Raw genomic sequence first — 18308 nt, 5'->3', positions numbered from 1 at the left:
AGCTGGGATTACAGGCACGCGCCACCATGCCCAGCTAATTTTTTGTATTTTTAGTAGAGACGGGGTTTCACCATTTTGACCAGGATGGTCTCGATCTCTTGACCTCGTGATCCACCCGCCTCGGCCTCCCAAAGTGCTGGGATTACAGGCGTGAGCCACCACGCCCGGTCCAAAGATCTCTCCTAGTTTACTATTTCTAATAGAAATGAATATGTATAACCCTTTGTCACATAGATTATGGAGCCTTTTCATATTTCAAGTTTTTTCAGTAAGAATTTTTATCTTTACTTTTGTGGGAGAGTTTTATTTATCACATTGAATTATGTATCTTTTGCATCTTATGCAAAATATGATGCTTAGTCTTTTATAATTGAGATTTTAGTCTTATAAAAAGGAAGGATTGAAACTTTCCTACCTACTATCAAGATCCATATCTCAACTAGAACTGTGTAATACAGCAAATGATAATATTTTTTTTTTAAAAAAACAGCATTACCGTTGTTTCTTGGTCCTTTTAAAAATATTATTTTATGCAAAATGCACTGTGAAGATGGCAGAAATAATGGTATCACATTGTGATAGCTGTTGTGGGCAGTGTGGTTTGCAACTCAGCACCCATACACCCTCCTTCTGGAAGATCTCTTGACTATTCACGGAGGGGAGGGACTATCCCTCCCCTATTTTCAGGGTTGAATGGAATCAATCTAACTCCTATTTCCTGAGCTGAGTTTGTGCATTAATTATGCACTTAATTGCATTTCTCATCCCCTGTGCATATGATTAGTTCAGAGATGTTATTAAGACATTAGAAGGCATTTATTGAACCTTCTGGAAAGGAGAAGCATCTTTGTTCTTCCTCCCCCTACAAGAGGAGTTTTTCTTCCCTCTCTGACAGTATAATGTGAGGGTGGCACCTGAGGTATCCGGGTGCACCTCAGTGAGGCCTAAGATGAAACTAAAGGCACAGTGTAGAGATAGAAAGACAAGGTCCTTGGTATACCATTTAAGATGCTGGATTAAGGCACACATGAGGCCAGATAAGTTCTGTACTTTATAGTTGATAGTGCCAATAACACTCGCTTTTTAATTTTTGGCTTAAACTGGTTAGAGTGGCAATTTGCTTTCATTTCTAATTGATTCTCAATAAATGTGACCATTTAACCAGTTATGACCAAAGGGATATTTCATTTCTGAGAAAAAGTACTTAACTGCTGATTGAAGAGCACCCCCTCTCCCTCCAAAAGACCTTCCAGTACTCTCTTCCTCTCCTGCTACACAGCACAGAAGAGCTATTCCTTGGTGGAACCCCCATCATCCTGGCTCCCTGAGAGCCTGCGCAAGAGGGACCCCTGCCAATCCACAATGAACTTATGGCATGAGTAAGATATAAACTACTGGGGTTTCAAAAACAACTGCCACCACAGAAAAATTTATTGTTTCCTATAACCAATATAGTATGCTATGGTTCCACTCTTGGGGCTATGGTATATACTTTACACAGAGGAATTACTCCAAATCTATAAGACAAAAATGCAGTGAGGCTTCTGTAATAAGTATTTCCACAGACTATCGATGTGAGAATACGAAAAGGTAGATTGGATTCAAATTCAATGTATTTTTTAAAAATCCATTTATCAAGTATACTTACTGGGGTATTCAGATAAATCTTGCTTACACAAGCACAATCCTCCAGCCACCAAACACAAACTTCCCCTGAATGTGTAAGTGTCTGCAACAAAAAGAAAAATAAAACTATACATGGAAAATAAGACTTTCCTATGGGAGCATGTTCTACCTCCCTTTCCAGTGTGTCAATCTGATGATTTAGTATGAAATTTTATTTTACTTATGTGGATTATACTTATTTTATAATTTCAATGTCAATGCTTCTTTTCTGAACAAATATTAACTAGTATCTTTAATGCAATTTAAGTAACACATAATAGCTAATTAGTATTAGGAAAGTAAAATAAAGATTTTTCATGTAACATATTAAAGTTAAAAGTTGCTTATAAAAATCAGTGAAACTATTGCCCACTGAACAAATGTAGAAATAGGAAACAATACATTGTTCTTTTTTAAATTACTGGAATTTTTTTTTTAGAGCGTTTTCAGGATTACAGAAAAATTGAGCATAAAGTAGAGAGTTCTTCTTCCCCTTCCCCTCCACACACACAATTACCCTATTATTAACATCTTGCATTAGTGTGGTACATTTGTTACAAACGATGAGTCAATATTGACATATTATTATTGACTCCTTAGACTGAATTAATGTATTGTACATGGCAACAATTTATTTTCAACCTCAGGTGGTGCTGCTGCATTACCCAGAAAAAAAAGATTATTAAATAAATACTAATAGTTTACAGAGTGTTGATGACTCATTAGCAATAAATGTATTTTAAAATGTGTTCAAGCCTGGTTTGCAGAGCTTGGGTGGTGAAAACCAAAAGATGACTCCTAAGATCTCAATTGTGTTGACTGTTTTCAGACGATGATATTATGAAGTCACAATATAAGGACATCATTCTAACTGGGGGATAGATTTGAGGATAGAAGTGTCTGGCATCTCCACCACAGTCTTCAAGGACAGCCTCTGCCTCCTATTTGCATTGCTTTGCACATGAACTCTCAAAGTTACCCAATAACATATAAATAGGGATTTAAATCTTGCAATATCATATTTTTAGTCCTACTGTGACACAGTAAAATATTCTTTACCATGAAGTGTTCGGTTCCAGGTGTGATAAAGTCAATTGCCTGAAAATTTCCATCACAAGCATCTAGGACTTTATTTAAGATTGGTTTCTCACCCAAAGTGTAGATATAAACAGATCCCTGAAAAACATACAAAAGAAAAGAAACATATTGTAATTGTTGTGTATACAGTTCAACAAATATTTATTAAATGCCTACTGTAGCCAAGGCACTGTGTGGAAACAGATAATGGGAAATCATAGATCAGCTCAGTAAGACCTTGACCGTGAGGGGCTTAAAATCTAGACCCTTGATTTGTTTGTTTATTGATTGATCGATTCATTCATTCATTCACTTATTCATCATTTTATTTTATTTTATTTAGTTTTATTTATTTATTTATTTATTTTTTTTTTTGAGACAAAGTCTTGCTCTTGTTGCCCAGGCTGGAGTGCAATGGCACAATCTCAGCTCACTGCAACCCCCACCTCCCAGGTTCAAGTGATTCTCCTGCCTCAGCCTCCTGAGTAGCTGGGATTACAGGCATGCACCACCACACCTGGATAATTTTGTATTCTTACTAGAGATGGGGTTTGAAGACATTGGTCAGGCTGGTTTCAAACTCCTCACCTCAGGTGATCCACCCACCTTGGCTTCCCAAAGTGCTGGGATTACAGGCGTGAACCACCACGCCTGGCCTCATCATTTTAAATAACCATAAGACTTTCTTTTTCAATTCCAGACATTCATTTTTTATTTTTATTTTTTTATTTTTAAAATTTTTTTGTGACTGAGTCGCCCTCTGTTGCCCAGGCTGGAGTGCAGTGGTGCGATCTTGGCTCACTGCAACCTCCATCTCCTGGGTTCAAGCGATTCTCTTGCCTCAGCCTCCTGAGTAGCTGGGATTACAGGGCTCCGCCACCATGCTCAGCTAATTTTTGTATTTTTACTAGAGACAGGGTTTCACCATGTTGACCATGCTGATCTCAAACACCTGACCTCAAGTAATCCGCCTTCCTTGGCCTCCCAAAGTGCTGGGGTTATAGACATGAGCCACCATGCCTGGTCTCCCAGACATTCGTTTTTTAATTTACAAGACATAACAAGACATTTTTTTCTGTTTCAAAAACAGTATCTATTTATGTAGAAAATTTGGAAAATATAGAAAATCCAAAAAGTTGTTAAGATGTACTAAATTCTACCACACGGAAGGGACACTAAACATCTAAACAAGCCTTTGTAGAAATTATTGAGGTATGTCACCTTATGACATTATTTTCAGCTCCCGAACTCACCTCTAAAAAAAAAAGTCTATTCTGTAATGTATGCATCTATACCAAGTAACTGGTAATATAATATGATCACTTAACGAGCAGTAAGAAGTCTGCTTTCAGCTGATCACAAGTTCTTCATGTTTACTTGAGTTAAATATAAATATTTCTGGTCTTATTTACCTAAAAAAATATGACTCTATAGGAGTTCAAAATTTGGCAGATATTTACTAATTTTATCTTTCTTTCATTTCTTCAATAAATATTAAGTGGATTTACAGCACCAGTCACTGCTCTAGATGCTGGGGTTACAGCAGAGAATAAAACAGACAAAATATCCTACCCTCATGGAGCTTACCTTCTGCTGGGAGATTCAGACAATAAATAGTATAACCAAATAAAATATACTGTAAGTTAAACAGTGATAATTGTAAGAAGAAAAAGAAAATATAACAGAGAAGGAAAATACTGCATAACAAAATAAGAGGGTGAAATTTTAAAGTGCATGTTTAAGAGAGGCTTCAGTGAGAAGGCATGGCAGGCCAGGTCTCACTAACAGCTGAACAGGCAGGCCTCCATGACAACTGTTTCAGCAATGACTGAGTGGTTAAGTTAAATATTAAAAGCTAATAGAGCCAGCACCCTTATACAAAGGCTGGAATATAAAAGAAGCCCACCAAGAGTTTTGCTTAGGCCTTTCCTGGGCCTTGAAGCATGATAAGATAACGAAGGAATTCTAAACAGGACCCGTTTAGGATTAAATAAGTTTTATTGGGGGTCTGAAGAAACTCCTCAGACCTCTACAAACAAGTTTTATTGGGGGTCCAAAGGAACTCCCCAAATCTCCATGATTTAGCAAGAGACAAGATAAGGGTATTTACCCCTGGCACTTGAAGCCATCTAGATTAAGTAAATTTACTAAGGCTCCAGAGGAAGGCCTTCAGGACTAGAACTTAGTTATAGATTAGAAGTTAATCACTTACGTCTTTAGATGAATGAACACTTACATGTAGATATATAGCTTAGAAGGTATATAAGCTCTGGAAAACTTTGTAATACTGAGTTGGTCCAGTGATATTTTCCCAGCCTTCTTCCTATACCCAGTTACAGAAATAACTCCCTTCTTTCCCAGTTCATCTGCATCTCATTAGCAGGCCAGGGGAACAAGCAGCCCAGCCATCAGATCTGGGAAGAAAGGTAACTTTAAAGAAAAGACTTGAAGGTTCCTGCCTGTAATCCTGGCACTTTGGGAGGCTGAAGTGGGCAGATCACTTGAGGCCAGGAGTTTGAGACCAGACTGGCCAACGTAGTGAAACCCCATCTTTACTAGAAATCCAAAAATTAGCTGGGTGCACACTGTAGTCTTAGCTACTCAGAAGGCTGAGGCATGAGAATCACTTGAACCCGGGAGGTGGAGGTTGCAATGAGCTCAGATTGCACCACTGCACTCTAGCCTGGGTGACAGAGCAAGACTCTGTCTCAAAAAATTAAAAAAAAAAAAAAAAGACTTGAAGGAAATGAGGAAACAATCCATGTAGATTCTGTGGGAAGAACATTCCAGACAGGGGGAAAAGCCAATACAAAGACTCTGATGGAGAGGCATGTCTGGCAGGTTCAAGGAAACAGCATGATGGCCAGTGTGGTAGGAGCAGGGTGGACAAGAATTCACAGTACTGGTAGATAAAGCCAGTGGTGGGAATTGCAGTCCATGTCATGAGGCGCCTTTTGAAACATAGTAAGGATTTTGGCTTTTACTCAGAATGACATAGGAAATCACTGGAGGGCTCTGCTTAGTAAAGAAAAATACTTTGCTCACCTTAGCTGCTATGTTGAGAACACATTGTTTATTTTTTCTTTCTTTCTTTCTTTCTTTTTGAGACAGTCTCACTGTGTCACCCAGGCTGGAGTGCAGTGGCACAGTCTCAGCTCACTGCAACCTCCACCTCCCAGGTTCAAGTGACTGTCCTGCCTCAGCCTCCCAAGTAGCTGGGATTACGGTGCCCACCACCACACCCAGTTAATTTTTGTAATTTTAGCAGAGACAGGATTTTACCATGTTGGTCAAGCTGATATCGAACTCCTGACCTTGTGATCCACCCACCTTGGCCTCCCAAAGTGCTGGGATTACAGGTGTGAGTCACCACGCCCAGCCATACATTGTTTGTTCTATCATCATGTAACGAAAGAAGTATATTAAAATGCTCCATAAAACAGCTTTGTTTCTCCTCACTCTGTCATGTTTTAAGTCTCTGAGGCTACACTATTAGCTATATACATATTTGTGTGTGTGTGTGTTTAGCTATTACATATTTTAAGTATTTATATATTCCTGGTAAATTTAATATTTTATTATTCTGAAATAAGCCCATTTATCTTTAGTAATGATTTTTACCTTAAAGCCTATTTTGTCTAATGTTAATACACTTCCAATGGTTTTCTTTTGGTTAATGTTTGCACATCTTTTTATATTTGGTTTTAAACATAGATTTTAATTTATGCTTTTTGTTTATCTCAATTGTTTTGCATTTCATTTTCTTTCTCTTTTTTACCTTATTTTGGGTTAAACTATTTTTTTTAACATTTCACTTTCTCTAGTTTGGAAATTTCATCTATTGTTTCTATTCTTTTATTGGTTACCTTAGAAGTTATAACATGCATACCTAACTTATCAACATCAAAAGTTACTTAAAAGCTTTACTCTCCTCCTGTGTTATATGGGATCCTTGTAACACTTTATTCTATATATACCCTGCCCTCCCCCCACCAACTTATACTATTGTTATTTGGGATTTTAATTCAATATTATTTTTAAACCTACTTTCACATTATTTTTGCTGTTGTATGCAGTGTTCATTTACCGTGTATCTTCTACAGTGTGCCATTCTCCACCCATTACTACTGCTCTTTGTTTTTCTTGCATCACGGACCTTCTACCTGGGATCATTTTTCTCTGCCTGAAGTAAATTCTTTTTTTTTCCTTTTTTTTTTTCTTATACCTTATACAAAAATTAACTCAAGGTGCCTGAAGTAAATTCTTTAGAATTTTCTTTAATGATAGTGAGCTGCTGACACACTTTTACCTTTGGAGTGTCTAAAACGTCTCTTTTCACCCCAGTATTGAAAAGATGTTTTCACTGAGTATAGAATTCTAGGTGTCAATTATTTTCTTTCATTATATCAGGAGTCATCAAACTTTTCCTATAAATAGGCTGATGATAAATATATTAGGCTTTGCAAGCCATGTAGTCTCTGCCACAACTATTTAATGCTGCCATTTTGGTATGAAAGCAGCCATTAACAATATATAAGTGGGTGTAGCTGTGTTCCAATAAAATCTTATTTGAAAAATAAGCAGCAGACTAGCTTTGCCCCATGGAGCCACAGTTTGGTGACCCCTGCACTACATTGAAGATATTATTCCACTATTTCTTACATTATTGCCACAGAGAAGTCAGATATTAGTCTAATTGAAATTCCTTGGAGGTAATCTGTCTTTTCTCTGACTGCTTTTAAAATTTCTCTTTGTCTTTGGTTTTCAATAGTTTCACTTTGGTAACTCTAAGTGTTGATGCCCTTTTATGTATTCTGTTTGGGATTCACTGGACCTCTTAAATCTGTAAATTCATATCTTTAACTAATTCTGGAAAATCCCCAGCTAATATCTCTTTAATTATTGCCTCTGCCCCACTTTCTCCTCTCTGGATTCTAATGGAACATATGTTAGATCTTTTCACTGTATTGTTCTTGTCTTTTATGTGCCCTTCTGTATTTCCTACCCTTTTGCTTTTCTAGGTGACATTCTGAATAACTTCTTCTGATCTATCTTCCAATTTATTCATTCTCTCTTTGGCTGGCTAATCTTTTGTCAGACATGTTCATTTAATTTTTAATTTGCTAGTATATTTTTCTTCTTTAGAAGTTCTATTTGGGTCTTTCCTCCTTTTATGATATCTTTTTCATAGTTTCCTGTTCTTCATAGATATTTTAAGTTAGTAATTTATTTATTAAAACAAAGTTAGTATAGTTTTTTTTTAAAAAAAAAAACTTCTGGAAATTATCAGAAACAAAAGTCTTTCCATATTTAAATTTAAGTCTCTTTTAGGCAGAAAATAATTGAATTAATTCATCTAAAAATATTGCCTAACATCAATATCTGCTAATCTTGATGTCTGAAGATCATCTCATTAATTAGGAGTTTTCCTAACAGTATAATTGAAGTAAATGTTTGTTTTAATCTTGCAACAATTCCTTTTTCTTCTTCTCTTATAGAACTCTCTCATTTTCTTTGGAAAACAACCTATGTCCCAATCTCAGTTCTCATTTGAGTGGGCTGACTCTACCCAGCATCCAAGGGTAGGCATGTGACTTAGGCCTGGCCAATCGGAGCTTAGAATTCCTATGGTCCAAGTGATTGACCTGGGGTAGACAGGTGATTCAGTTAGTCCAATGAGTCTACATTCCAGAACTTTTTTTCTCTAGCTGGTATCTTTCCACCAGGGATAGCAAGCAGGCAGAAATAGAAGTTAGAGCTGCATATAGCTCTTAACACCACAAGGGGAGAGTCTGCATGGAAACAGAGGCAGTAGAGAGGAAACAGAACCAAGAAATGGAAAAAAACAAGGCTTGGTGGGATCATGGGACCTCTGGTATTCAGATTCACTCCTTGCCCTTTCAGTTACATGTACAAAAATAAACCAATAGCTCTTCGTAATTTAGGCCTTTAAAATTGGGTATTTTTTCATTTACAACCTAGAGTCTTGACTAGTAGAGTATTACTGTGCAGCACACTCTGCTCCTCATTCCTGTCATGCAATGGTGATAATAATATTATCTGAAAATCACATATCAAGAAATTACCATCTAACATACCTTGTCTGTTTGAATCAGCAACATTGTATAATTTGGAGAAAACATCATATGTTCTACAGGTCTTTCAATCTCAAGAAAATCCTCAATCACGTAACTTCCATCTTTAATAATAAAAGAATACACAAAGCCATCCTAGAGATGAGTGAGATAAATGTAGAAAATCAGTCTTAGTCAGTGCATAGTATACATGACTCATCAGATAAGCTATGGCTTAATGATTACTTCTACTGTTTATTTGGAATTATCATCTATGTTTGCACAGATGCACTGTCCTTTCATCTTTATTTAGACAAATTTTAACTATGTTCCCTGGTCAAGCTTCAATTTGATCTCTTTTGTGATACACTTTGCAATGACCTAAAACTTTGCTGACCTGTCCTTTCTTTGCGTTTCTCTACTATCCCTCTTCTTACTACATTCTTCACTACACAGGAGGTAGGGAAAACAAAGCAGAATTTGTGTGGCTTATATATAGCAGTATGTCCTTCAAAGGACACTAGCCCTCCTGTATGTTCTTTAATCATTATTATGTTCATTTCTTATTTCCCTAAATGACCCACGGGTAGGAGTGTGCCTTTTATTCTCTTCGTATCTTCTTTTTCAGTTCCTCATACAGTAGTAGAATATGGCAAGTATCCAATATAAATGGGTTTGTTTATTGGTTGGTTGTGAACAGATTTAGGCTAATTTTACTACCCTCAAGAGGAATTTGAGTTATCTTTACAATAGTGAAAATATTTTGAGGAAATTTATTTATCATTTTCTAGATTAGACCTGTTATAACTAAGAATGAGCACTTATGAGATGGCTGGGTTCAAATGCTTGGGCTCTGGAAGGGAAAACAGACAAGGTGCTTTTTTCAAGCTCATCTTCATTCTCTGTCACTCACCAGAGCAAATGCTACAATCATTCCTTTAAAGGGGGTTAAACAAACATCAACAGTGGTCTTGAAGAGGACAAGAGTCATAAAAAGGCCACAAATGCAGACAAAATGGAGGAGGAGGAGGGATAGTCAACTGCCTAGCTACCCTCAAGGTCCTGGAGATATCAACTGTGGTAGTGGAATGGACTATGCTAACATCCGGGACAGCTAGAACTAAACCTAGATTTTAGTATAGGTCAGTTCCAAACCTTAGCATTGTTTACATTGATTACAATGGCATGGAAAAACATGGTCTGACCCCTTTTCATACTTACTGAGGCTGAGTTCTAATTAATGACAGCAAAGACTTTGGAGTTTGACACACCTATGTTCAAGCCCTAACTCTTCCAATTACTTGCTGGTGAACCCTGTAGGATTAGGTTACTTGTCTGTGAAAGGAGGATGTCAATAGTTTCTATTTGATAAAGTTGTTGTGAGGACCAATAAGATAATACATGTAAAGTACTTAGCTTGGTGCCTGGCACAAAGTAAGCACCAAGTAAATGGAGGCTATTAATACTGATTCGAATATCAACAATAACACTATGACTCATGTAAGCTAAATGGGCATTCATAAGAGTCTAAGTTGCAGCTTAGACAAAACGTTCCAAATTTATTTCTGACAACCTAATACATTAAATGTAGAAATGAGCATGGAATTGGGTTACAGATATTAGATATTTTTTTCTTTGCAAAAGGGCAATGGATTTTTAAATTCTATTTGTCTCCGTTTGCAGTAATATATGATAGTTCATTATATTGTTCCCTCTATTTTGTATAGATTTGAAGTTATTCATAATAAATCTTTTTTTAATAGTACTCAAAGAGGAAACAATTTTAATTCATAATCTGACAGATCTGACATCCTAAAATATGGCTCATAATAGTAAATGGCAACAAATGGGAATTGTGTATTTTCTTCAAACCAATTAATTTTGAAAAAAAAATACATTACAATTCCAGAAGCCAGCACGCCCTCCTTCTGATACACCAAGGTTACTGGACTGATAAAATTTCTTCTGTCTTTTGGAAAAGAAAAATAAGGTAAAGCAGGTGACATGTAGTTAAAAGCACAATGCAACAATTAATAACAAAAGTTGCTTTTACTGATGTAAATCATATAAGTTGTTTCTGAGTTCTCTATCATCAGATCTATGTAACTAACAGAAATGCTAGATTAGAGAGAGGAGCAAGGCTGGAGAGTACAGTAGGAGAAAAGGGAAGAGAGAAAGGGAGTAGGGCAGGAAAGTCAAACCTGATGGCCTCAGTTTTACAGGGAAACTGAGTCACAGAATGGGAGAGATGGTAGATTAGGGACATTGCAATGGGGCAAACTTGCTGGAGGGGTTAGTATTTAAGCTGGCATTGGCAGATTCAGAGACAATAAATACCAAGGGAGTGGGCTAGAGACATGTCTGTGAAATGGTGAGAATAAATGACTGGCTCAGAAAACTCATACTGGGGTATAGTTGGAAATAATACTAACAGAGCAGGTAGGATCAGATTAGGGAGAGAATGAAATCAAGGCAGAGCAGTTCTTGAGCTGGGTGTTAAAAGCGGCCTTCAAAAAGGAGATTTGGCAGAGATAAGCCGCCTGGTTTGGGTCAGATGTAGATTAAGGTCAGTGAAGTCCGTTCTAAGGTTGTAACAGAAATCAAAGTGTGAAATAGTAAGAGCAACTGAAGTAGAGAATGCTTTGGACAGGTTTGAGGAGCTTGTCCTGGCAAGGCCTCCTCCTCACAGGGTCTACATCTACTGCTCAATGGGTGGACAGTGGCTCCTGTGACCCAGGCCCAACCATGGCCACAGCTGATGGGGTCAGGAATAGACGCTAGATCTAAGGGACAATAGATCAGATTCTCTTTAAAATTCTAGCTGAGCAATATGGCAGGGTGTGGTGGATCATGCCTGTAATCCCAAATTGGGAGGCCAAGGCAGGCAGATCACCTGAGGCCAGGAGTTCAAGATCAACCTGGCCAACATGGTGAAACCCCATCTCTTCTAAAAATACAAAAATCAGCTGGGCGTGGTAGTGTGTGCCTATAATTCCAGCTACTTGGGAAGCTGAGGCACGAGAATTGCTTGAACCCGGGAGGCAGGGGTTGCAATGAGCCAAGATTGTGCCACTGAACCCCAGCCTGGGTGACAGAGTGAGGCTCTGTCTAAAAAAACCCCAAAAAACAAAAAAACAAAAACAAAAACAAAAACACTTCTAACTGACCAATAGAAAGAAAGGTTATTTTCAAGATGCCTTTTGGGCTTAAGAGATCATCAGCATGGAGAAAAGGGTTGGGATGGGGGGCAGAAAAGGGTATGATTAGCTGACTAAGCAGAACGGGCATATGTATAGAAAAGGATACAGCACAGTAGCCAAGAATTTGGACTCGCAGGTCTTATAGCCTGGGTTTAGGTGACAGCTCCAGTTTATGTGGATTGGGTCATGTTTCCTAATGTATCTCTTCTGTATCATGGAGGTTAAGGTGTCTCTCCTCATAATGTTCTGAGGATTATATGAAATATGCACATAAAGTGATGGTAGAATGCCAAGAGCATAGTAACAGCTAGAGGATAAAGAAGGAGAAATCAAAGATGTCTCCAGGAAGGAGAAAAATAGGGAAAACCCAGCAAAGCAACACCCATGGCTATACTAGGAATATGAAGCAGGGCTGTTTCTCACCCAATGGTGATTCCTCTTCTATCTTATTAAGCACAGTCACCTTCAAGGTGTCTCCATTAATCACTAAAAGATGACCCTCTTCACAGCCAATGTACAGGTCACTTGTTGGAGTCCAGCAATGCATAGTCGGGTGAAGCAAAGGATATAGATCATCTTTCGGCTTCAGGAAGAGAATAAAAGCCTTGTGTTAAGCAAACAATCATGGCTAAGAACCAGAGAAATACCCACCAGAACAACTGACAAAAAGGAACCATCCTTACCCCATAGACACAGAAAACACAGGAACATTGAACATTTATCATCTTTTTTTTAAAGGACAGATTGACTTAAGTTGTATTATTTGTATATTTCATGCCCTCACAGCCTCAGACAGTTAGAAAATAAATACTTGTGTAACGATCTGGTCACCCAATGGATCAAGAAAAAGGCAAACCACCTTCCCCGTTCCAAAAAATTAAACTGCTGCTGAATAATGACATGTCTGTGGTGTCTGACTGAGATTTGCCTTACAAGAAAAAGAGTTACTCACTATTATCTCCATTATTGAAAAGTTTCTTGAGTTTTTTTGATGACATCTAACCTTAGACTATAAATCACAAAAAGACAGACTTATCTGGAATGAAAATAGGCTCAAAATCTTAAACTAAACAAAACAAAAATGTCTCTCATTTTCACAACACCAATGAATCTGTGTGTACAAAACAAAATGTGAAGATTAAAATTTGAAATTTTCTGGCCTTGGTATGTTAACCTAGTATTGGATGTGTTTTTTTTTCTTTTTTTTTTCTGTAAGACAAATCTGGGCTGGTCTTCCTGTCAGTTTTCCATCGGTAAATATATTCGATGCCATTTAAAAATGAATGTGATTATATAGATAATGTAAGCAGGAAGAATAGTTTATAATTTTGACATGTTTAAAAAGAAAAGGTACTAATGGTGTTTAAAACTGTTTGTTGATAATACCATCTCCTTTTTCAGTCCTCTAGAATCAGAAATCATTTTGATCACTTGATAACAAAACATGAAAAACTGCAGTCCAATTTAATCCTGCTTTAGAAAATGTAAAATTCCATAAATGTTTCAAAATATTTGAGTTTCTAAAAGAGATTCCTATTTAGCAACATCTGTTTGGAAAAATTAAAAAGGTAGATGGAAAAAGGAAATTAGACACTTGAGATTAAGTTCATGATCTTGGATCCAATTTCTGCCCAGATCACATCTACCTTTGATTTTTCCCTTGCTAAGACTTAAAACTGGATACATTTCTAATGCCCTAAATAAGTTGTGTAATGTGACTCAGGGCTATTTAAAGGCCTGTAATGTATCCTTCTGGTGTTAGCTATGAAAAGATAATGGGATTATTTAATGTTTGTAATTTTTTAAAAGTCCACAGCTTATCAATTTTTAAGAACTTACATAGATCGAGTCATTATTGATTCCCTTGCCATTGATACCCAGGTCACAAGAAATGACATTGAAGGAGAGAACAGAATCAAAACATTTGAGATCTAATTTTGGTTATGCTTTCATTCATTGTACAGACATCAATCAATGTTTTAAACATTTTCCTCACTTTATTTTGCTACAAAATGAAAAAGTAAATTACTGGGAAAATGTCTAAGTTAAATACAAAGTATATGGCTTTATTAATAATCCCTGAATGATTTGAGGATGTCAGTCATAACATTACATTTCTGCTTTCAGAAAAAGTTTGAAATACAATGAGTGTAAAAGTCCTAGGAAATAAAGATGTTTGCCTAATCTATCCACATAGCAAAACTGCATGTGTACCCCTTACATTTATACAAATAAAAAGATTTAAAAATAAAGATGTCTATTATGAGCATTTTAAAATAGTAACTTCACATTTGAGTATTTAAAGAAGGCATTTCATAGCACTTTTCAAATGACAAGGACAATTGTCTGAATTTTAAACATTTTATGCAGAGTTCATCATGTTTGCACAAAATGTGAAATATAAGGGCTCCTACACATATTTTCTGCTCAGAAAAACCCAATTTGAGATAGTAGAAATTTAGGGGCTCTATGCACCAAATACTAAACACAGAAAAATTTGAGTTGAAAACCTACATGGCTGATGTCTTTGTTCTTACTTTGCTGCCCCACTGTGGCTGAATGTAGTTATATTTCCAAGACTGAGACCTGTGCTATAAAAGGAACTAGAGTATCCACAGGGGGATGGGTTCCAGGACTCTCCACCAATACCAAAATCTGTGGATGCTCAAGTTCCTTATATTAAATGGCATCGTATTTCCATATAACCTACACACATCCCCCTGTTCTTTATTTTCAATTTTTTTTAATTTTATTTTTTCTCCCATATACTTTTAAGTCATCTCTAGGTTACTTATACCTAATACATGTTATATAAATAGTTGTTATACTGTATTGTTTAGGAAATAATGATAAGAAATCAAAGCGTGTATATATTCAGTACAGATGCAGCCATACAACTTTTTTTCCTGAATATTTTGATCTGCAGTGGGCTGAATACACAGAAGTAGAACCCATGAATACAGGAGGTTGATTGTAATCTCTTTCCATCATTTAAAAAGTTGAATTATTGTCATTCATTAGAGGAAATATTTTTTAATGAACTAATCCTCACATTAAATTATTTTTGTTATTATTATTATTATTTTTTTTTAGACTGAGTCTCACTCTGTCACCCAGGCTGGAGTGCAATGGCACTATCTCGGCTTACTGCAACCTCCACCTCCCGGGTTCAAGCAATTGTCCTTCCTCAGCCTCCTGAGTAGCTGGGATTACAGGCACCCACCATCATGCCCGACTAATTTTTGTATTTTTGTGGAATGAATGAATGGGGGTGTAACATTTGGCAAACTCCCTGTTTTGAAACTTTCTTCTGCTGTTTCCTATGGCCTCGTTCCTCCCTCCCGGGTTTGCTCCTACTCCTGTGACTGTGCCTTCTCAGACTTCTCTTTTGCCCCTAGGCTCTTGCTCCCTTCTCTTCTCTTGCACCCTTTCTCTCTTTGCTCATCACACCCCCTCAGGGCTCCCACCATCCTATCCGTGAGAATGACTCTGACAGTCCCACCTCTCCTCCCTAACACTAGGTCCACTTTGCCAACTTCCACCCAGCATCTCCACCTGGGTATCTTCCCTGCACCCTAAATTGTATATGCCCAAAATGGAACTCACACCTGGGCCCCCTGTTTCTGTTAGCAATGCCATCACCATCCCAGTAATTCAAACTCAAAACTCCAGAGTCTTGCTCTCTCACAGTCTCTGTGGCTAATCTATATGAAAAACCAAGATGATCCTCTCTATCCTGCATTTCTCATGGGATGCTTATGACAATCAAGAGAGCAGGCTTCCTAGACCTCAACCCATTAAATAAACAGGAAGAGGTGCCAGGTAATTACCCGGAAAGTCTCTGCCTCTTCACCTACTAGCCCAGCGATGGCTGACAGTGGCAGCACAGGTCCATAGATGAGATCTTTCGGCAACGACTGAGGAAAAACTACATCCGTTTCATTAAAAAATGACCCATCTTCTAGAGGTAGTTTTACCAACCTATAGACAAAAGAGACATCAGAACAATCAGAGGCAGAGAAGCTTCTTATTGAGGCAACCACTGCGTATTAGTGTAAGTGAGGTGGGGAGGTATTATAACTTATAAAAATCAAATAAGAAAATAAAAGCCAAATGATAGATTTAAAACTATATAACAGGTTGTAAAAAAAAAAACAAGCTACACAGTTTTAAACTAAGTACTTAGGTATTATAAAAATTGTTAAAAGTTAATATCTAAAGCAGGAGTAAATTTGAACACTGGATGGGGGTCAGGCAGGTGATATGTGACTATTGAGGATGGTAGAAAATGGGAAAATATTTTTCCCTCCTCAAGGTGGCAGGTACCACTCAGTTCAAGCCAAGAAGATTGTTGATATGTGAGAATTTTAATTCCAAAATTTCAAGAGAATACCTGGATATTTATGAGAAATCTCTCAAATTTTAAATATCGGCAATTAATTCAAATGAAAAGCACTGTAGGCCAAAATAAATACATATTTAAACATATATTTAGGCTGTATTCAGCTACTTTTATAATCTCTGATATCAAGAGTTCATTTTCAACTTTATCATATATCTAAATTTATAAAGGTTAACTTGAAGAACTGGTTGTTTCATGCATTAAATTAAAAACTTCCTTACCTAGATTTTATGAACAATAAACAATTTTGAAAGCCAATCACATAAAAACAGCACCTACTACTCAAATGTAAGGCTTAAGTGTGTTTGAATCCTGCTTGCTTCGTGAACCAGGACAATCCACTTGTTTTGTCTCCCAATGTATTTGCTTATAGAAAAGTCACAACTCAGTATTCAGAACTTGAGTACAATGTTCGAGGGAAGCGAAGGGAGAAAAGGGTGTAATAAGTTACTTGCCTGCCCTCACAAGGATCTGATAGAGATACAACCCACTTTTATTAAAAGGTGCAGTGTTGTCAACTCTCACTAGAGACAGATTTGGCTATTCAATGGGTTATTGTGAAAAAGAAATTGAGACATAAAGAGCACTGAGCAGAAAGAAGTGCTTCTCTTAAGTGTTTCCATTTTGAAAGCTTTGTTTACTAGCTTTAGATTCTCTTAAGGCAATTTATCAAAAATTGCAATTTCAAGGGAATACTTTGAGGTCTCTTAAAATCAAGAGATCCAACATCTCTTCAACTTTGACTTCATGGAGTACAATAAAACTGGTCAGCTCAGTAGCACCTTGAGCCTTTGAGCTCTTTCTCAACAAAAGCACCCATTAACACCAGGGCATTTTTCACAGAATTTCTCTTTGACCCAGCTCTATTTAAACAGGTAACTCCCATGGCTTCACTATACACAACTACCCTTTGCTTGTGGATAATGTGGCTGAATGTATAATCTGCATAATTTCTATATCTAACCGTTACTTATTTTTGAAATTCTTGTAGGGCAGCCAAGTAATAGCCAAAAGTCTTAACTGTCCTTTTTAATACAACAGGCATGTTTTAAAATAGTAAGGACAAATCAAATTTTTGAAAATTAAATCATGTTGAAAAAAGCTTTCAGAGAACGTAATATTTTCAATAAATTCATTGGGAAACGAGTCACAGAGAATTTTTTTGAAATGCAAAAAACCACTCCAAGGTAATCACACATGTAGAAAGATGTTAAGATAAGCTGAATGTATACATGTATGTGTGTGTATGTATATATACGTATGTATAAAGCCACTTAATTCATCAAATTGACCCAATCACATTACATGAATGCAAACAAAGACCACCGTGTTACTACTGCTGTATAGTAACAAAGCCTCCTACCTTGCTTTGAAATAATGCTCCTGGTTACTTCTTTCAATGGTCCACACACTCACTGTACTTGGGCTTGATAAGCACAGCTGGCGCCAGTTCATGGGGTTAAAAGACATTTGGTTCACATCCATACCAGGCTGTGATTTCTTGCACAAAATGATATTTGATTCCCAGTTCCTTAAAGAAAAATAGCATTTAACGAAAAAAAATTTATTTGAATTTCATGTATCGAGAACATTTACCTATTTTTTAAAAAATATATGTAAATTGGGATATAATTTATGATACAATTTATATAATCGATGACATTAATGTCAAATTTATAAATAATTTTGCTTATCATTGTATTGTATCCTAAGAAAACAAAATAACTGTACGTTTTAAAAACATACTGTCATATGCTATACCAAGGCTATTTTATCCTCTTTATTAAATTTGCAATTAAACTCAGCCAAACCTAGAAAATGAAATACATCATCACATTTGCTACAAAACAAGTGTAAGTGCCTGAATCTGTAAGTACTACATGTGAGTAC

At 36.7% G+C, this 18308-nt stretch overlaps 1 protein-coding gene across 1 annotated transcript in view; it reads right to left on the bottom strand.

Annotated features, from left to right (window-relative positions):
* Positions 1 to 18308, bottom strand: part of CFAP43 (cilia and flagella associated protein 43) — a 97770-nt gene that overhangs the window by 63162 nt on the left and 16300 nt on the right. The window contains exons 4-10 of the mRNA XM_017500813.2: positions 17782 to 17949; positions 15847 to 15997; positions 12440 to 12599; positions 10718 to 10785; positions 8841 to 8972; positions 2725 to 2841; positions 1649 to 1729 (exon numbers count right to left, since the gene is read on the bottom strand). Coding sequence (XP_017356302.2) covers positions 1649 to 1729; positions 2725 to 2841; positions 8841 to 8972; positions 10718 to 10785; positions 12440 to 12599; positions 15847 to 15997; positions 17782 to 17949 — 877 coding nt within the window. The remainder of the gene's footprint in view (positions 1 to 1648; positions 1730 to 2724; positions 2842 to 8840; positions 8973 to 10717; positions 10786 to 12439; positions 12600 to 15846; positions 15998 to 17781; positions 17950 to 18308) is intronic.

This window comes from Cebus imitator, unplaced genomic scaffold, assembly GCF_001604975.1.
Source record: "Cebus imitator isolate Cc_AM_T3 unplaced genomic scaffold, Cebus_imitator-1.0 Scaffold271, whole genome shotgun sequence".
In the NCBI taxonomy this organism is placed as follows: domain Eukaryota; kingdom Metazoa; phylum Chordata; class Mammalia; order Primates; family Cebidae; genus Cebus; species Cebus imitator.
Note: the sequence above shows the minus strand (reverse complement) of the source record. Positions and strands in the feature narration are given on the sequence as shown.